Raw genomic sequence first — 20,073 nt, 5'->3', positions numbered from 1 at the left:
TAGTTGTGGAAGGAGGCGAGACACATGAGTGGGTAGTTGTGGCAGGAGGCGAGACACAAGGGTGGGTAGTTGTGGAAGGAGGCGAAACACATGGGTGGGTAGTTGTGGCAGGAGGTGAGACACAAGGGTGGGTAGTTGTGGCAGGAGGTGAGACACAAGGGTGGGTAGTTGTGGCAGGAGGTGAGACACCAGGGTGGGTAGTTGGGGCAGGAGGCGAGAAACATGGGTGGGTAGTTGTGGCGGGAGGTGAGACACATGGGTGGGTAGTTGGGGCGGGAGGTGAGACACATGGGTGGGTAGTTGGGGCAGGAGGTGAGACACATGGGTGGGTAGTTGTGGCAGGAGGCGAGGCACATGGGTGGGTAGTTGTGGCAGGAGGCGAGACACATGGGTGGGTAGTTGGGGCAGGAGGTGAGACACATGGGTGGGTAGTTGGGGCAGGAGGTGAGACACATGGGTGGGTAGTTGGGGCAGGAGGTGAGACACATGGGTGGGTAGTTGGGGCAGGAGGTGAGACACATGGGTGGGTAGTTGGGGCAGGAGGTGAGACACATGGGTGGGTAGTTGGGGCAGGAGGTGAGACACATGGGTGGGTAGTTGGGGCAGGAGGTGAGACACATGGGTGGGTAGTTGGGGCAGGAGGTGAGACACATGGGTGGGTAGTTGTGGCAGGAGGTGAGACACATGGGTGGGTAGTTGTGGCAGGAGGCGAGGCACATGGGTGGGTAGTTGGGGCAGGAGGCGAGACACATGGGTGGGTAGTTGGGGCAGGAGGTGAGACACATGGGTGGGTAGTTGGGACAGGAGGTGAGACACATCAGTGGGTAGTTGTGGCAGGAGGTGAGACACATGGGTGGGTAGTTGTGGCAGGAGCCGGCAATGTGTGTTCTATGTGTAGAATGTCATTTACCCGGTGGATTCTGTCTTTTAGTTGGAGATCTATGAGATGATCGGACAAGCCATAAACAGCTCCAGGCGAGCCGGAGGAGAGGTGAGCTGCACAATAAGCCTGGCATCCCCTCAGGGGGTGGGCATCTCCGTCCTAGAGGCGCTGAAGGGGAACACGGGGTTCTACTCAAATTTCTTCTAGATTTAGCTCATTCTGAATCCAAAAGCCACTAATATTAATCTCCAGATGGATGGATATATATATAAATATTCTGTATAGAAAAGAGGAACAGAGGTGCGCTCCATAGTGCATAAAACAGTTTAATAATAAAAAGGCACACAGCACAGAATACAAGCCATAAGAAATGCTCGTACCAAGTATATCATCGGCAGTGGGCTGGATACCACAAGATTTTATAAATGTTACCAGGCTGTATCAGCACACCAGTCCGGGGCACAGTCAGGATACACGCGGCCCACGCTGCTTCTCTTGGAGGATACACAGCGTGCCGGGTCCTGGGAGCAGACGGAGGGAGGACAGCCTGGAGCAGACAGCGAGAGTCACCGTAGCCATGCCCCTACGCGTTTCGTGATAACACTTCATCAGAGGGCGTCTGTCTATATATATATATATATATGACACACACACACAGGCATTCTGCAGAGAGAGAGAGGAATAGGGGCCTGGCTGGGTAACAGTCTGGGTTTGGCAGCAGCGTGAGAGAGATCCTGTAAGTGCATGAGGAAAAGAGGTGATGAGCGGAGGCATCTGTTATAGCCAGGGTGAAGATGGCAGGAGATTGTGTGAGAGGCTGGTGATCTAGAGAGGAGACGAGTGGGTGAGGACTGTAGGTAGGTGGGTGGGAGGAGTGTGAATGTGATTCTGGAGCAACAAGCAGAACCATGCAAAGTGGAGTAGTAAGACCCTGGATGACGGACTTAGCCTCTATACCCCTAGTGTTCTGCTGTCCCCCAGTGGACTCCGAGTACAGGGTATGATGTCCCCCCTTGTTGTTTGCTTATCTAGACCGATGTCCTGATGTTTTAGTTTTGAAGCAATAGTGCAGGTGCACGGAGTCTTATGATCACTAGTGAAATATAACTTCTTGTGTTATGATAATATTGTGAAATCTTATAACAGTAAGTGAAAAAAAGATAGAAAAGAGTGTATTAAAATTGTCGCTGGCCACTGCCTATATTCAGAGCATATGGGGCACGTCATTCCCTTTATATATACACCATGTGTCTCCTATTGTGTACAAATACTGACAGTGTGTTATGTTGCACTGTGTGGCTCACACTCTGTGGCTGCTGTGTCGTCACCTGTGTATACTACTTGTATCAGTATTGTTTCAGTTTCTTTAATGAGACTTTCCAACGAAGTAACAGTATCTTATTGTATCATTTACCAATTTTTCGACAGGCCACAGGACTATTGTATCAAAATGTGTAGTTTTGTGAGATTTCGTTCCTTTTAGTGTGTGCTGTGTTACACACACTGCTGTGACTTAGCCGTCATACTGTCACTCATAGGTTTATCATAAGTTTATAAATGACCTTATTGCTCACAGCTTGTGTACTTGTCGGTCAGGATCACGGAGCATCCATATAACCCACTGCGCAGTGACAATGAGTGTCATATTATATGTGTATCAACTGTACAGTGTCCAGTGAAAAAATATATACAATCACACTGTTTAATTTAAATGTCACGTATAATTTTGTCCCTTTTAGACCGTATGTGCTTTCTAGAATTCACCGGTCATCATCAAGTATATGTTCCATCATATGTCTCTGCACCCTGCCTTCTATAAGATCTTAGAAAAGAGGCGATGGGCAGAGGCATCCGTCATAGCCAGGGTGAAGATGGCAGGAGAGAGAGAGAGAGAGAGTGTGTGTGTGTGTGTGTGTGTGTGTGTCTGGTGATATAGAGAGGAGACGAGTGGGTGAGGACTGTAGGTGGGTGGGAGGAGTGTGAATGTGATTCTGTAGGGGAGGGGACTGGCAGAGTTTGGAGCAACAAGAGAACAATGGGAAGTGGAGTAAGACCCTGTAGTTTCCAGCTAAGCCTCTATACCCCCAGTGGACTCTGAGTACAGGGTTTGATGTACCCCCCCCCTTGTTGTACGCGTACCTAGACCTACGTCCTGATGCTGTGTTCGTTTTGCTGAGCCTACAGTTACAGGTGTCTGTGATTTCTGTTCCAGCATTACCAGAACTTCCAGCTCCTGGGGGCCTGGTGCTTGGTGAACAGTCTGTATCTGATCCTCAACCTCAGCCCCACAGCCCTGGCAGACAAAGGGAAGGAGAAAGACCCGCTGGCAGCGCTCCGCGTCAGGGACATTGCCCGTGCCAAAGAAGGGGTGGGCTCCCCAAAACTGGGTCCTGGTAAAGGGTAAGCACGCAGGACATCATTATGTGTGCCAGCTATATCCTTCAGTCTTCTGTAATTAGATGGGTATATGAATGATCCTCTGTGACACCCGTCTGTCTGGCCAATGTTACCTTATGCTTCCTCCACTAGGCACCAGGGGTTTGGAGTCTTGTCGGTCGTGCTGGCGAATCATGCTATAAAACTGCTCACCTCACTCTTCCAGGACCTGCAAGTGGAGACCCTGCACAAGGTGATTAATGTCTGACCTCCTCCCATAATGGGTGAAAGCCTGACCTGGTCTCTGGGGCGATCCTGCACTGCCCCTGCCAAGATCACATGACCCCTTTCATCAGGCCGCTCTGTCCCATACTGCCCATACTTCCCCCTGTGCTGTGCTCACACCTCCTATCTTGCAGCAAACCTGGGACACAGACGGCCCCCTGGCTGAGCTCAGCATCGCAGCCCAGAGCACGTCTATCCAGAGGATCCAACGGCTCATTGACTCCATTCCTCTGACAAACCTGCTGTTCACGATTCTATCCACATCCTACCGCAAGGTGAGAGAGGTGCTTGCCCTGGGAGAGTGTGTGGGGAGGGAAGCGGCCCATGCATTAACGGGTTACATTCTCTACTGTTGTGGCGCGCAGGCCTGTGTATTGCAGCGGCAGAGAAAGGGATCTATGAGCAGCGATGCCAGTGCATCCACGGATTCCAACACATACTATGAAGATGACTTCAGCAGCACAGAGGAAGACAGCAGCCAAGGTAGCTCTCCGCCTTACTCCTTCCGTCTTCTCTATTATATGATACTGAGGTGATTGGTGTTGTCATTAACTTGGAACCTTGCTATTTTCATGCAGATGACGACAGTGAGCCCATCCTGGGGCAGTGGTTTGAAGAGACTATATCCCCAACTAAAGAGAAGGTGCCACCTCCGCCCCCACCACCACCTCCTCTCGAGAGTTCGCCTAGAGCCAAAAGTCCCAGCAAGCAACACCCTGCTGGAAACGGCAATATCCTGGCCAGTCGCAAGGACCCAGAACTGGTATGTCTAGTCTCAAGAGCTTACCACCAGAAATGGTGCCTGTAGCCTGTTCCTTGTGTCAGGGTGGGGTAACACCCGAGCTCGTGTCCTCCTGCTCACATTACTGGACTGTCGGGATCTGCAGATCTGGTCTCTTCGCCCTGTATTGTATGACTGATGCGTGACATTACCCGTCTGTTCTCTTCCAGTTTCTCAGTCTGGCTTCCAACACTTTGAACTTCGTCACCAGCTGCATGCTGAACTCGCGCAGCAACTTCATCCGCAATTACCTGAGCGTGTCGCTGACCGAGCAGCACATGGCCACTCTGGCCTGTATCATTAAGGACGTGGATAAGGACGGCCTGAAAGGTGAGCGGCTATGAGGGTGAGCATTGCTTGCGTCATAGGCGGGGCTGGGTTCTAACATGCGTTCTTGTCGCAGGCTCATCCGATGAGGACTTCGCTGTCGCTCTGTACCAGTTTAATCACTCTCTGGTGACCTCCGATCTCCAGTCTCCTACACTACAGGTAAGCTGATGTCTGTACCATGGGTATACTTTGGCTTGTTGGATGATGCCGTCCCTGGTGTCTCTATAATCCCATCAGCGATAGTAATGAGGGTTCCATGTAGGAAGCTAACGGCGACCACAGGACAATACTTGTTACTACATTGTCACAGAGATTTACGCTGTTGTCTGTAGTGCATAGAGCCGTGCGATCTGTGTAGGTCTCATCCCTCCCACACTCGGCTGCATGTTCAGATGTCGCCTGGTGCGTAGACAAACGCCGCTGCGTTCACACTGGGGATCCGCGGACGGGAGGTGGTAGTAGGAACAACGTACTGCTTTTGTGCCGGATAGTTTTCTGTCTTTGTCCTGCAGATTTTTCCCTTTTTTTTTTCATTTTTGTTTTCTTTTCCGCAGAGTGCTCTACTTCAGCAGCTTGGAATCGCCCCGCTGAGCGAGGGCCCGTGGCCCCTGTACATACACCCACAAAGTCTTTCTGTGCTCTCCCGTCTTCTCTTGCTCTGGCAGCACAAAGCCAGCATCCAAGGAGAGCCGGACATCGCGGAATGTCTCCGTGTCTGGGAGAGGTAAGAGCCGCGGCTTCACTTCCGTTGCTGCTGTCCGCAGTTGGCGTTCACACACTGATTTTGCTCGCAGCCCATGGAGCTAGCTTGCACACATAGTTTGCCTGCTGGACAAATGCGCAACTCAACAGCGGCTTGTGGATCATTGAGTCATTGAGCTCTCTCCTGCTACTTGCAATTAGATTGTAAATGGGAATGGTGGGAAACTGCACTTACACCTCTCCTCTACCCTGGTCTCTGCTGCCCGTGCCGCACCCCTTCAGCGGAACAGGCTCCCCCTCTCCATTAGACATTCCAAACCTTCAAACGGGCACTGAAAACTCAACGTACCATTGTGCTGCATAACCTAGTCCTGAGGCTGCTCCTCCAACCCCCTGCCTCATGCCTTGGCCTTCACTAGATTGTTAGCTCGTCTTGTCAAAGCCCCTTCTCACATTTCACTTGCAGCGCTCTCCTGCTATTGTGAACTGTGCGTCACAGCTGGTCTTCTATACAGTACTCCTACAGATAGTTGATTATAAATACAGTGTGTCAGTTTGGCTGCTGTATCGGAGAAGTGCAGCTACTGTTGGCCAAGTAGCCATTATAAGGGGCAACCCATTTTGCGGACCATAATATGCCAGTCCTGGTCTTACATGTCATTGCTCTTCCTCAGATTTGTTGGGACCCTCAAACAGAACATCCTGCAGGGAGTGGTCCCAGGGGACATAGAAGACGTCAACGTGGATCACCTCCAGCTGCTTCTCCTGATCTTCCACAATCTATCAGACAGGGGGCGACAGACCGTCCTGTTACTGGTTATACAGACTCTGCAGGATCTGGCCAGTAACCTGGAGTCCCAGCTGCCAGCCGTGCCTCTCCTGCTGGCCAGGCTGCTTCTTGTGTTTGACTACCTCCTGCATCAGTACTCCAAGCCCCCCCTCTACCTGTTTGAGCAGGTAAATAGAGTTATCGGGATGTTACTGCTTTCTGGCTTTATGTAGTGGAGTGGTATATAGTGTTACCATAATGACCCAGGTATGAGGGAAAGAGTCACAGAAGTGTTTATGGCTTCCGTAACAGGGAGTTCTAGTATAATGAAGATATTATGCACTGTTATACGGTACTGTCTGATTATAGTAGGAGAGCTATTCTCCTTTCTATATACTGGTGTATTGTCCTCCTATACTGTGTTATACGGTACTGTCTGATTATAGTAGGAGAGCTATTCTCCTTTCTATATACTGGTGTATTGTCCTCCTATACTGTGTTATACGGTACTGTCTGATTATAATAGGAGAGCTATTCTCCTTTCTATATACTGGTGTATTGTCCTCCTATACTGTGTTATACGGTACTGTCTGATTATAATAGGAGAGCTATTCTCCTTTCTATATACTGGTGTATTGTCCTCCTATACTGTGTTATACGGTACTGTCTGATTATAGTAGGAGAGCTATTCTCCTTTCTATATACTGGTGTATTGTCCTCCTATACTGTGTTATACGGTACTGTCTGATTATAGTAGGAGAGCTATTTTAGTTTTATATACTTTTGTGCGGTCATAATATTTTGATACTCATATACTGTAGTACGGTACTGTCTGATTATAGTCGGAGAGCTATTCCTTTTATATACTGTTATACGGTACTGTCTGATTATAGTAGGAGAGCTATCATCATTCATATACTGTTGTGCGGTCATAGTATATTGGAGATCACATCCTCATATACTGTAATGCGGTACTGTCTGATTATAGTAGGAGAGTTTTCTCCTTTTATGTAGTGTGGTGTATGGTGTGAACCTATACTAGGAAGTATTGTTACATGATGCTGTCTGATCTCTTCCAGGTGCAGTACAATCTGCTAACCCCTCCGCTGGGCTCGGGGGCAGCGCAGGAAGGGACCTGTCGCACCTCAGCTGTGTACTATGGGTTTAAAGAAGTAGAAGAAAATTGGTCCAAACATTGCACAGCCGGTGAGCAAAGGGCGCGGGGCGATGTCTGTGCACATAACTGGCATTATTCTCCACGGTACTCCCCATAATTGGCGCTGAGAGATGTCTATTTACTGAAAGGGGCCTAATTCAGATGTGGTTGGAGTCTCTATCACTGCTGCTTTCTTGGAAGGCCAGGAAAAGATCCGTTGTACGACTGAGATCCCTGACCTCTTCCAACCCCCAACATGACGACGAGACACCTATGTTCTCACTAACTGGCATTCTGCTGCTGTCCTGCTTCCTATGTCACAGAGCCGTTCTCACACTCACAGAGCGGTTTATGTACTAAACATGGATACTGTGCGTATGATAGCACAGGAGCGTCAGCACCTGAATGCCCCCTAAATAGCCAAGTGCTCCCATCTTTGTTCTGTCTCCACGTAATTGTGGTGCCTATGTCTTGTCAACAGGAAAGATCGCTTCTACCCCTTTCACATCGCCAAATTAATACTGGTCGATCCCAGGTTGTTTCCGGGTCTCTGAAAGGGCATTTTTTTATTTATCACAACCCGGCATTCTGATCCGGGATAAAAGAAGTATTGATCCTGAGTCGAGTGACCCGGGTCCCGTTCACACTATGGAATGAGCAGGACTTGGAGACCGTGTCAGCTCCAAGCGCTGCTTCTTCCCCCAGCCCCCGATAACGCAGATCTGCCCCGCCTCCGCAGCGACCCGGCTTATTGCCAGGATAAATAAACCCTGTGTACATTATTTGTCTTTATTATGCCACAGATGCTGCTCCACAGCCTCGATTCTACAGCATCCTCTCCCAAGAAGCCTCTGAAGATGACCTACATAGGCTTGATACTGAAGTAAGATCTTCTGGATGCCATCACTAGGCACATATTCGTCTGTGGTGTAGCAATCATTACCTAGTCTCTCTCTCCTCCAGGTATGTGAGGTCCTTTTCTCCCGAGCCCTGAAGTACGATGACTTGTACACAGCCCTCATCTCCTTACTGGCTGCAGGATCCCAGTTTGATACCGTTCGGAGAAACGAGAACAAGAGTGTCACGGCCCTGGTGAGACCTCCAGACAATATATACCCCGCTGTCCACATCTGTCAGATCAGGGCTCTCCTGCTCTTTTATTTTCTCTTCTTTCCTTATTGCAGCCAAAAATTTGTGTGTTTTTATTCATTTATGGACAATTGTGTAGCTTTCCTAAGGTTATGCGTCGTTCTCTCCCCTGCAGGAGGCGTGTGCTCTTCAGTATCACTTCCTGATACTGTGGAGGATTCTGGGAATATTGCCTCCTTCTGCGCACTACATGAAGCAGCTGTCCCTGAATGTATCCGGTACTAGCGAATGCGAGATCTTGCACACACTGCGCTGGGCATCACGACTTAAAGTACCATCTTACCAGCTGTGGATCAAGGTATGGCAGCTAGTGCCTGCTCTCAGGAGAATTTGAGGGTGGCCCATGTTGGGAGACGTGGAACCCCTTCGTTCAAAATGTATATTACACGGCTTTATTCGTCTTTGTGCAGGAGCATCTTGTGAAGCAGGGAATGAAACCTGAGCAAGCCTCATCACTGACGGAACAAACCTCCAACAAATGCAACTCTATAAGATACGACGTAGAGGTGGCGGAAGAGTACATTGCCCAACAGGTGCCTGCAGCTGGCACAACTGTGCACTATTTTATTATTCAAAATCTGCCCAACCTCTGCAGTCATATAACCCCTTGACCTCTGCAGTCACATACCCCTTGACCTCTGCAGTCACATACCCCTTGACCTCTGTAGTCGGTCATATAATCCCCCCCCCCCCCCGACACTCGCCCACCTGTCATGTTCAATGTTTTATCCCCTTTTAGGGATATCCCATCAATATCTACGACTTCTCCAATCATTTTACTTTTTGTCCCAGATCTCCACTTACTGCACCAGCGGCGGCTACACCTTCGAGCAGCTGCGCAAGGGCCCCAACCTGCAGTGCATTTATACGCTGGATGCCGTGATCTGCAAGGTGCAAGTGTCCCTGGACGAGCATTTCTCCAAACTGTCAGCGGAGAGCGACGCGCAGAAATCCTCGCAGGTGGCCAAGAACCTGCTGCCGGCTGCGTTACAGCTGCTGGATATGTACGCCTCGCTGACCCGCTGTTACCTGCTCCGAAGCCTGCCCGAGGAAGGGTCCGATGAGAAGAAGCTGCAGGGCTACGGGGCCGTGTTAGCCATAGGCTCCGCCCGCTGCAAAGCCAACACATTGGGTAAGATGAATGGCGGAACGCACGGCTTTGCCGGGGGATGCAGCGGTCAGGCCGGCTCTGTAGATCAGCGGTTAGGAGGATTGTGTTGAGGAGAAACGTCTCCTCGCTGTTGTACTGTGTATCGAGGAGTTCTCAGTTCTTCCTTACTCACCAGTGGTTTATCCATCTCCTGTTAGGTCCTGTCCTGATCCAGAACCTTCCCAACGCCGTACAGACCTTGTGTGAGTCTTGGAACAACATCCACACCAATGAGTTTCCCAGTATTGGATCATGGGTGAGTGCTGGTATCTCAGAACGTGGCTGCGTGGGGTTCATCCTGCCGGTGGAGATCCTACTGGGGTACAGTAACCGAGCAGTAATCTTCATGTTGGAATGGAGATTCTCACCATGATATCTGTACAAGGAACAACGCTGAACGTTCTCTTCTGTCTTCCAGCGCAATGCTTTTGCCAATGACACTATACCGTCGGAGAGCTACATCGGCGCAGTGCAAGCAGCTCACCTGGGTACCCTGTGCAGCCCCAGCCTCTCTCTCGCCGCGTCACTCAAGCATGTTCTGCTGTCCTTGGTCCGGCTGACCGGTGACCTGATAGTGTAGGTTCCGCCGACGCTCACCTGTTGTCCTCTTGGTGCCTTGTTGAGGTTCACTGATTATTAATACGTCTCAACATGCAGGTGGTGCCCAGAAGACCTGAACACCCGCCAGCTGGTCCAGTCCCTGCTCTTCCTGCTTCTGGAGAGTAGCACCGAGAGCGTGGCGGATCTGTGCAGTACGTCCCTGGAGAGAGTCCTCGGACCTGCTGAGTCTGATGAGTTCCTGTCCCGGGTGTATGAGAAGCTGATCACAGGATGCTACAATATCCTCGCCAACCACTCCGACCCCAGCAGGTCAGTCGCTGAACGTCCTACAAAGGGGGGATGTAACCGGTACCTATGTTAGACGCTGACTGTGCTGTCTTATCACAGCGGCCTGGATGAGTCCATCCTGGAGGAATGTCTGCAGTTCCTGGAGAAGCAGCTGGAGACCAGCCAGACCCGCAAAGCCATGGAAGAGTTCTTTACCGAGAGGTATGTCCCGGGTGTCGTCTGTTGTGTAGGCAGAACTGTGATGCCTGTCGCCGGCACACCCGCTCATAGTGTTTTCCTGTCTCCGTACAGAGGGGAGCTGGTGCAGATCATGATGGCCACTGCAAACGAAGCTCTCTCTGCCAAGTTCTGCAACAGAGTCCTGAAGCTGTTTACGAAGCTCTTCCAGCTGAGTGAGTCACATCGGCGGAGTAATGTGCGGTATTGTGTTCATGGCTGGGGTGGTCCGCTCGCTGGTAGATCCACTGTCAGTGTGTGCTGCTCTGTTATCAGTCATAAAGCCTCTATTATTGTGGGTCAATGTATATGCGCAATTGATTCCTAGATCTACATCTGGGGTAGCGCACTCCAGTCCTCCAGAGCTACCAACAGTGCATGTTTTCCAGATCTCCTCACAGAATAACAAGTGAAGTAATTAGCTCCACCTGTGGGTCATTTAAAGTGTGTCGGTGAGTAATGAGTGTAGCTGTGCAGCAGCTAGGTTGTCTGGAAAATGTGAACTGTTGGTAGCTCTCGAGGACTGGAGTTGGCTACCACTGGTCTAGATCTATTAATCCACACCCATGTATAATAAGAGGTACACTGTTGTTAAAGGGCACGGCAGTATAAGCAGCCAATAGAAATTTGATAGGATCCGGTGACCTCTCCATGGTAACCAGTGGTAGCGAGACAGAAGTGTTTAGCTTCTCTCTGGATCTTGTGCCTCTGTCATGTCCCTGGCCCTCCTGCATGTGTGTGGTATATAGCATCCTGGGGGAGACACCTTTTGCTCCAGGATTCGGAACAATATATGAAAGTCTTGAACTCCTCCCTCTTCCATATCCCGTGCTGCTGGACACCTACTGTAGTTGTATGACCAGATGCTTATTAGGCTGCAGCCCAATGTACGTTTAATGACTTCTGTCGTATTCCTCCGTACTATAACAAACTTGCAGTTGAGTTGAGCAGCTCATGACTTGCCTGGTGACTGCAGTAGTTTCAGAGCTGTCTCCCACCACCACAATGTTCCTTTCAAGGGGAATCACCTTGGGGGTACGATGCTGTTATTGGGATCAATACATTTTCTGTTGTTCACCCTGCACAGCCGAGAAGAACCCAAGCCCCAGTCTGCTGAATCTCTGTGGGACACTGGCTCAGCTTGCCTGTGTGGAGCCTTCACAGTTACAGTCCTGGTTGGTGCGTATGACCACTCCCCCTCCCAAGGACTCCGACCAGACGGAAATAGTCCAGGAAAATCGCCAGTTACTCCAGCTGCTCACCGCTTACATTGTGCGGGAGAACAGGTAAGAGGGTCCAGATCCCTCCTGAGTTCCTCTCTACAATGTTATACCCAAGTTCTCTGCTGAGATTTCTGGTGTTTGTGTCCTGCAGCCAAGTCGGAGAAGGTGTGTGCACGGTCCTTCTCAGCACGCTCATCCCTATGGCCACAGAGCTGCTAACCAATGGTGACGGGACTGGTTTTCCAGAGCTGATGGTGGTGATGGCCACACTGGCCGGTGCAGGACAAGGCGCTGGACACCTCCAGCTTCACCATGCTGCCATGGACTGGCTGGCACGCTGGTGAGTGATTCGGAGGCGACCTGTTATATCAGAGTTCCCCAGCAATGCCGGCTGACTGGTCTCTCTCTTACAGTAAGAAGTATCTCTCCCAGAAGAATGTGGTGGAAAAGTTGAACAACAACGTGATGCAGGGGAAGGTGAGAGTAACCGGAGTCGCACGTAGCGGTGAGCATACGTATGGCCTGTAACCGGTAGTAACTGTATTGTCTTGTCTTAGCATGTGACCATCCTGGAGTGCACGTGTCATATCGTTGCGTATTTGGCGGACGTTACCAGTGCATTGAGTCACAACTCGGGACAAGGACACTGCCACCTCCCTGTGGACGGGGAGGAGCGGGCCATAGAGGTGGATTCAGACTGGGTAGAAGAGCTTGCTGTTGAAGAGGACGATTCCCAGGCTGAAGATTCTGTAAGTCCACCAGTTTTGTTTGAGTGACTTCCCAAGTTGAGTCTATGGAGGCTGCGGAATAAATAGGACAAAGGAAAATGCTCCTAAATTGATCAAAAATTTAATGTCATTTGGAATTCCCTATGAAAAATCCAGTAATGTCTTGGTCATGGGGAGTAGGAGAGCGGGAAATCGGGGGACTACTCACACAGGTACTGAGCGGATTTATTAATCCTGGTGAAGTGATAAAGTGGCTGGTGATAACGCAGCAGCCAGTCAGCTTCCACTTTATCACTTCGCCAAGCCCTAATCCCTAACCATATGAATACCTTGTGCCACCCGACCTCAGCGAGCAGCTGAGAGATCACACGACTTTTATCTCTGATGGGTCTCGAAATCATTTGATGGTCGGCATGGGAGGGGATGTGTTCTTGCTGACCTGTCGGCTAGGCTGTAAGTATACGCAGCCTAGCGAACTGGTCTGAATTAGGCCCTTTTTACACTGACATCCACAGGAGACTGACATCCACAGAAGTATGCAAAATATTAAAGATCCAAAATAAACCTAAATGATCCTTTTTGTGCCCAAAGCACAGACCCACAGCTTATATCCAGTGTTTCACCATTGTCATTTACTCACCTTTCAGTTACCCATGGGGTGTACTGTTTAATTATCAGTCCCTTTGCCAGTACGGGGTAGCGACCTTTAACGGACTAGCTCGCCATAAGAAGTGCCGGTCCTAACTCTCTGTTCCGCACAACATTCAGTTCATATGGAGTACGGTGCATACAGTCTGCCATTAGCCTATGTAACATAAGGCTAACTCTGCTCCTCACCTCTATTAGGGGGCCACTAGATGGCGGCAGACTGATAGTCAAGCGTTGCTGCTCCATTCAGCCGCGCAAGCTGCCGGCGCAGACATCACTGTAATGATGTTCCATTGTTGTGACGTGTTGGTAACTAGCCATCAATAAGGAGTGAGGAGAGCTAGGATGACATCCACATTCAGGCACTTCCCAAGCCCCTCCCACATCACATATATGCTGGAAAGTTTTACATTCCCTTTTAGTGTATTAAACAACATTTCCGTGGGAACGCTGTGCACATTACATCTTCATTGTGAGGTTCTACACCTTTTTAATTTTAATATATTTCTAGTGGTTTTTGAATCCTCTCGCAGGGCCTCTATACAGACCTGGATCTGACCATATTTCTTCTTGTGCCTAGGATGAAGATTCTCTCTGTAACAAGCTTTGTACATTCACCATCACTCAGAAAGAGTTCATGAACCAGCACTGGTGAGTCTGTCCTGTCTCTCCTGTGCCGTTCTGTGTTCCTTGTACAACCTAGTTATGCTCTGCGCTCATCTGATATAGCTATATTACACCATCATCCTTCTTGTAATACTGTGTGTGTGTGTGTGTGTGTATATATATATATATTTATATATATATATATATATATATATAGATAGATAGATAGATAGATAGATATATCTATATATATAGATAGATCTATCTATATATATATAGATATATCTATCTTGTGGGGTGGGATAGATTCCTTAACTAAGGATGTGTAAAACTGGCAAACTAAAGAGGTATCCTCACCCAGAGCAATAAATTATTTAACCACTAGCTACAGGAGTAATTTCAGGACTGAAAAAGAGCAAATGTAATCACACTACACAAAAGTGGATGCAAGGAAGAGGCAAGTATGCCCCAACCAGTGAGGTTTACATCCGTAGTATGATATTAAAAGAAAGTTATGAAATATATCATTCCAGCAATTTGCAGGATACCAAACAACATGGATGTACTGGATGGGAGGGGGGCAGCATGCCAAACAAATCTTAGGTATGGGGTGCAAGAAATTGAGGATCTAAGTAGACTTTGTTTCTATGACTTGAGGAATGAGCAAGAACGTTCTATTTACAGTTATACCAGCTGACTCTTATATATACAAACATAGAGGACAAAGGAGCCTACAAAGGGTGCACTTATCTCTGCCAAAGAAATCTGTTTTAAGGCCCCTCTAATATAAGTATTCCAGGTGTCACATCATGTATATTAAAGTTATGTGCAGTTTAGTGTTCTCCGTTACAAATACAGGAGTTGGGTTCACAGGGCCTATTAAATAGTAAAAGGAAATATTAAAAACAGAAGAAATAATGTGATAAGGAAAAAATAAAGTGTTTAAAATATGGAGTTCTGGTTTTGAATCGTAAAACATTAGAATGAATTGTGTGGGATTGTCTGATAGTCAGACAGCATTTAGAATGACATATAATTCAACAATCTCTACAAGCCCTGATAATATAACCACTTGTAGCTAGTAACTATTCTGCTGAATATTTCGCTTCATTGCACCTATTAAGGGTATATCAGGGTCGCCTACCCTCCCGGAATGGCCAGGAGGCTCCCGAAAATTGTGTCCTCCTCACGGGTTTTCGGGGAGAGGGACTGGGCTAAAGATACAAATTGCGTCATTTAGCCCTGCCCCCTCCTCGACCTGGTAATTGGGGGATTTGCCGTACTGGGGGTGGGGCTTGATAACCTCTACATCAGACTCCGCCCCCAATGTGCTGTTGACCGGCTCCTCTCCGGGCTTCTCCCAGAGAGGATACTTTAATAGTAGGCTACCCCGGGGTATATTGAACTGTTCAGTGACCCCTTCATTTTAAGACCTATTGAATAAGATGTGGGTTTATTAGTTTGTTTGTAGAAGGAACACGTTCACCCTGTGTAAGTTGCCTCCTTTGTCCTCTCCTGTTTATGCATGTGTGTAACGCCTATCACTGCGATGTCCGGCTGCTCTCATTAACCTATATTGCTGTCACCGATGTTGGCTTATTGTACTGCGCACCTCCAATTGCAGAAGGAATTTGGTAATGAGCATTATGTGCGTCTCATTGCGCTTTCCTCTCTGGAATCCCCCACCTGGGGCCGCCTGCATTCCATTCATCAGCTAACCACGTTCTAATGCTCCCAGGTATCATTGTCACACGTGTAAGATGGTGGACGGCGTGGGTGTGTGCACTGTGTGCGCCAAAGTCTGTCACAAGGACCATGAGATTTCCTATGCCAAGTATGGCTCCTTCTTCTGTGACTGCGGGGCCAAGGAAGACAGCAGCTGCATGGTGAGTCTGTGCCGCCTCTCTCTCGGGTGGTTGGGTACAACGGGATGTTACGGTTATACTATCACAGGAACATAAACTATATCTTTGCCTTAGGCTCTGGTTAAGAGGACGCCCAGCAGTGGAATAGGCTCTACCATGAAGGAATCTGCCTTCCAGAGTGAACCTCGGCTCCCTGACAGCACCATCAGACTCCCTGGCTCAGCTCTTACCGACAAGGGAAAGGTGACAATCGGCGACGGCAAGGGAGACGATGAGAAGCCGAAACGAAGCAGCTTGTGCCGCAGCGTTGAGGGCTGCCGGGATGAGCTGATGTCCCAAGTGAGTGTAGATTGAAGGGTCAGGGTCGCGGTGTCTGGTCGGTGCGGTGGGTCAGCAGGAGCGTAGAGCACTAACTCAGAGATATATACTCTGCACTCCGGTGTTTGCAGCAATATTGTGACCAGTAAGTCTCTGTTCCCACCAGGTGAACACCTCGTTTGCACCCCTGATTCTGGACATGCTAAACTTTATGATGGAGGCCATACGGAACAACTTCCAGCAGGCGTCTGCCGTGGGCAGCAGTAGCAGGGCTCAGCAGGCTCTAGACCAGCTGCACTCATTGGAGAAGAGTGTGGAGATGACCGACCAGCTGATGGTAATGGCGGGAGTAGATGGGGGTGTGGCCATGTGAGCCGGATACCAGGGAGGTATCAGTAGGTAACGATGGCTGTTCTTCCCTCCAGGTTCCTACTCTGGGCTCTCAGGAAGGAGCCTTTGAGAACGTGAGAATGAATTACAGCGGAGATCAGGGACAAACCATCCGCCAGCTGATAAGCGCCCACGTGTTACGCAGGGTTGCCATGTGCGTCTTGTCTTCTCCTCACGGCCGAAGACAGCACCTTGCGGTCAGCCATGAGAAGGGAAAGGTGAGCGGGGGTCCGGGGGCTGTGTCTGTTATATACGTTCCATCCGGTCTCCCTCCTGGATAGTCCAGACACTTGTTACTGTTTGTTGCCACAGATCACAGTGTTACAACTCTCCGCCTTACTGAAACAAGCCGATTCTAGCAAAAGGAAACTCACCTTGACCCGCTTGGCATCTGCCCCGGTCCCCTTCACTGTTCTCAGTCTGACCGGCAACCCCTGCAAGGAGGATTATCTGGCTGTGTGTGGCCTGAAGGTGAGTGTGCCTGTTCCGCCAACATGGCTGCAGGTCTCACAATCCCGATGACTTTCTCTGCAGTCACCTCCATCTCTCTCTGTCTCCCCCTACAGGACTGCCACGTCCTCACATTCAGCAGCTCGGGCTCCGTGTCCGATCACTTAGTGCTGCACCCGCAGCTGGCAACTGGAAACTTCATCATCAAAGCCGTGTGGCTGCCTGGCTCTCAGACCGAGCTGGCCATTGTCACTGCGGACTTTGTGAAGGTGGGCAGAACATGATACAACCTATATATATAGTTATTGCTGAGATGCCTGGGTAGATTACAGTAGATGTATGATATCTTCCTGCAGGTTTATGATCTGTCATCGGACGCGCTGAGCCCGACTTTTTACTTCCTGCTGCCCAGCTCTAAGATCCGAGACGTCACCTTCCTGTTCAACGAAGAGGGCAAAAATATCATTGTGATCATGTCTTCTGCGGGATACGTGTACACTCAGCTGATGGAGGAGTCCAGCAGCGCCATGCACGGGCCCTTCTATGTTACCAATGTTCTGGAAGTCAATGATGAAGACTTAAAGGTTTGTTCTGGGATGTTGCTGGTTTCATCTGTTGGCGAAACGCGTTGGTTTCCCTGGGTAACGTGTATGAAGACGTTTACCCATAATCACTAGAGCAGGCGTAATTTCAGGAGCCTTGTGCACCGAGCCAATGTTCCCGAGCACGTGTGTAAGCAGCGTTCATGGGCAATAGATATACTGTATGTGATAGGCTGGGATTCTGTTCCTGGTATATCTGTGTAATGCTGTCTCTCTGTCCCCTTACAGGATAGTAACGGGCAGGTGGCTGGTGGAGGAGTATCTGTCTATTACTCCCATGTTCTCCAGATGCTTTTCTTCAGCTACTGCCAGGGAAAATCCTTTGCCGCCACCATAAACCGATCTGCACTGGAGATAATACTGCTTTTCCCTATTAACATAAAAAGGTGAGATTGTTCTCTGTCCTGGACCCACAGAGAGCGGGGTAGAGGCGGAGTATGGAACTAAGGGGTCAATGTAGGCAGCTTGGAGGAGTTCAACAGTATGTGCAGGGTGGTAATTCTCCAGCCAATCAGCTGCTAACTCTACATTTACATATTGGCACTGATTGGCTGGTGCATTATTACCTTGCTGTTCTTCTACCACTTCTCATACATTTACCCCTAAAGTACAGGCTGTTCAAAAACTTCCGCACCCGTGATTGGCCGTGTCCATTTGTGTGATGCACAGGACAGCGTCCACTGCACGCACTTACTGCAAAATCACTTGTTCCCTCTTACGTTTGCGTAACTTTATGAACACCTTGTATGCAGTTGCTGACTGCCGAACCGCCACCCAGCAATAGGTTTTAGTGTAAATGTTGCCATTGCTTACTACAATGTTCTTTGTCACACAGTTCAAACGGGGGCAGCAAGACCTCTCCTGCGCTCTGCCAGTGGTCCGAAGTCATGAACCACCCTGGCTTAGTGTGCTGCGTTCAGCAAACCACAGGGGTCCCCCTAGTGGTCATGGTCAAACCGGACAGTTTCCTGATTCAGGAGATCAAGACCTTGCCTGCTAAGGCCAAAGTAAGTGATGCCAGAGACAGTAGTGAGCGGTGAGTTATCCGGCTGCTGTTACACCCGCCTCATTTCCTCATAGATACAGGATATGGTGGCCATACGACACACCGCCAGCAACGACCAGCAGAGGACGACCATGATTCTGTTGTGTGAAGATGGCAGCCTGCGTATCTATATGGCGAACGTGGAGAACACCTCGTACTGGCTTCAGCCCTCCCTACAGCCCAGCAGCAGCATCAGTATCATGAAGCCCGTGCGCAAGCGAAAGCCGGCGGCAGTCAGTAAGGATGCGTCATCGTCCCTCCCAAAGATACATGTCTGCAAGTATAGCTTATATGTCAGTAACTGGTGACCGTCCTCTCTTATAGTGACACGTGCGTCCAGCCAAGTGACCTTCCCCATCGACTTCTTCGAGCACAACCAGCAGCTTACAGACGTGGAGTTCGGAGGAAACGATCTGCTCCAGTTGTACAACGCGCAACAGATAAAACACCGACTCAATTCCACCGGGATGTACGTGGCGAACACAAAGGTATGTGCGGCATTCTTCGCAAAGGCATCACTAAGACGCTGGCCTGCCCGTCCTGTGCTTCATTCCTCCTCTTCCTCCTTTTCCCATTCAGCCTGGAGGTTTCACCGTAGAGGTTTCCAATAACAACAGCACAATGGTGATGACTGGAATCCGCCTTCAGATCGGCACGCAGGCCATCGAGAGAGCCCCTTCCTACATTGAGATGTTTGGACGGACGATGCAGCTTAATCTAAGCCGGGCAAGGTGGTTCGACTTCCCTTTCACGCGGGAAGAAGCGTTACAGGCTGACAAGAAGCTGACCATATTCAGTGAGTCACGTGTTGTCATCCTCAGCGATCTCCAGCAAAGTCCAACCAGTGGTGGGCTCACCTGCGGAGGGCTTACATGTGCTAGTGTGGCGAGACCTTTAAGATCGGGAATGGCCAAACTACACATCCCAGCATGCCTTGCCATAGTTTTAGCATTCCCTAATAGCAAAACTATGGCAAGGCATGATGGGACTTGTAGTTTCACAACAGCTGGAGGGCCATCGTTTGGCCATGCCTGCTATATATGCTTCCCTATGGAAAGTTATTGATCATGGATTGTTACGTTCATTAATAATAAATGTGCCAGTTTGCTCTCGCCATTCATGGCATCAGTGTTTTTGGTAACCCACCTCCTTGCTTGTTTCAGTTGGCGCCTCTGTGGACCCAGCCGGTGTTACCATGATGGATGCAGTTAAAATCTATGGAAAGACAAAGGAACAGTTTGGCTGGCCGGACGAGCCCCCAGAAGAATTCCCCTCTGCCTCCGTCAGCAGCGTCTGCCCCCCCAACCTGAACCAAGGCAATGGTGGCGCAACAGATGGGGAGACGGCAACCCCGCCCTCCACTAACGGCACGGTCATAGAAAGGTGAATGTTTTGGTGACAGCTTAGTTGTGTGGCGGTGGTTAGCATCGGTTAAGACAATTTCTGATTTTGTTTGTGTCACGTTTTTGGGGTTCACCCTCCATCTGAGCCCCATTAGCTCTCTTGTTCTTGTTTTTTTATTTATTTTACTTTTTTCTTTGCTCCCTAAAAG

The 20,073-nt window shown here is 49.5% G+C and overlaps 1 protein-coding gene across 16 annotated transcripts in view; it reads left to right on the top strand.

The window, feature by feature from the left end:
* UBR4 (ubiquitin protein ligase E3 component n-recognin 4) overlaps window positions 1-20,073 on the top strand; it is a 76,755-nt gene that overhangs the window by 14,186 nt on the left and 42,496 nt on the right. For all 16 annotated transcript variants that reach the window (XM_083161919.1, XM_083161918.1, XM_083161913.1 and 13 more), the window contains exons 10-48: window positions 932-991; window positions 3,096-3,283; window positions 3,413-3,512; window positions 3,679-3,819; window positions 3,910-4,027; window positions 4,123-4,307; window positions 4,496-4,655; window positions 4,729-4,814; window positions 5,210-5,379; window positions 6,032-6,314; window positions 7,206-7,332; window positions 8,086-8,165; window positions 8,246-8,374; window positions 8,547-8,729; window positions 8,842-8,964; window positions 9,224-9,563; window positions 9,740-9,837; window positions 10,000-10,157; window positions 10,239-10,451; window positions 10,530-10,631; window positions 10,722-10,822; window positions 11,734-11,932; window positions 12,021-12,209; window positions 12,283-12,346; window positions 12,427-12,618; window positions 13,826-13,896; window positions 15,590-15,737; window positions 15,831-16,055; window positions 16,201-16,371; window positions 16,460-16,642; window positions 16,737-16,895; window positions 16,991-17,143; window positions 17,231-17,458; window positions 17,705-17,862; window positions 18,312-18,483; window positions 18,557-18,758; window positions 18,846-19,009; window positions 19,101-19,317; window positions 19,685-19,904. In XM_083161919.1, the coding sequence (XP_083018045.1) occupies window positions 932-991; window positions 3,096-3,283; window positions 3,413-3,512; window positions 3,679-3,819; window positions 3,910-4,027; window positions 4,123-4,307; window positions 4,496-4,655; window positions 4,729-4,814; window positions 5,210-5,379; window positions 6,032-6,314; window positions 7,206-7,332; window positions 8,086-8,165; window positions 8,246-8,374; window positions 8,547-8,729; window positions 8,842-8,964; window positions 9,224-9,563; window positions 9,740-9,837; window positions 10,000-10,157; window positions 10,239-10,451; window positions 10,530-10,631; window positions 10,722-10,822; window positions 11,734-11,932; window positions 12,021-12,209; window positions 12,283-12,346; window positions 12,427-12,618; window positions 13,826-13,896; window positions 15,590-15,737; window positions 15,831-16,055; window positions 16,201-16,371; window positions 16,460-16,642; window positions 16,737-16,895; window positions 16,991-17,143; window positions 17,231-17,458; window positions 17,705-17,862; window positions 18,312-18,483; window positions 18,557-18,758; window positions 18,846-19,009; window positions 19,101-19,317; window positions 19,685-19,904 (6,260 nt within the window). The remainder of the gene's footprint in view (window positions 1-931; window positions 992-3,095; window positions 3,284-3,412; window positions 3,513-3,678; window positions 3,820-3,909; window positions 4,028-4,122; window positions 4,308-4,495; window positions 4,656-4,728; window positions 4,815-5,209; window positions 5,380-6,031; window positions 6,315-7,205; window positions 7,333-8,085; window positions 8,166-8,245; window positions 8,375-8,546; window positions 8,730-8,841; window positions 8,965-9,223; window positions 9,564-9,739; window positions 9,838-9,999; window positions 10,158-10,238; window positions 10,452-10,529; window positions 10,632-10,721; window positions 10,823-11,733; window positions 11,933-12,020; window positions 12,210-12,282; window positions 12,347-12,426; window positions 12,619-13,825; window positions 13,897-15,589; window positions 15,738-15,830; window positions 16,056-16,200; window positions 16,372-16,459; window positions 16,643-16,736; window positions 16,896-16,990; window positions 17,144-17,230; window positions 17,459-17,704; window positions 17,863-18,311; window positions 18,484-18,556; window positions 18,759-18,845; window positions 19,010-19,100; window positions 19,318-19,684; window positions 19,905-20,073) is intronic.

This window comes from Crinia signifera, chromosome 19 (genome assembly GCF_055691185.1).
Source record: "Crinia signifera chromosome 19, ASM5569118v1, whole genome shotgun sequence".
Taxonomy (NCBI): domain Eukaryota; kingdom Metazoa; phylum Chordata; class Amphibia; order Anura; family Myobatrachidae; genus Crinia; species Crinia signifera.
Note: the sequence above shows the minus strand (reverse complement) of the source record. Positions and strands in the feature narration are given on the sequence as shown.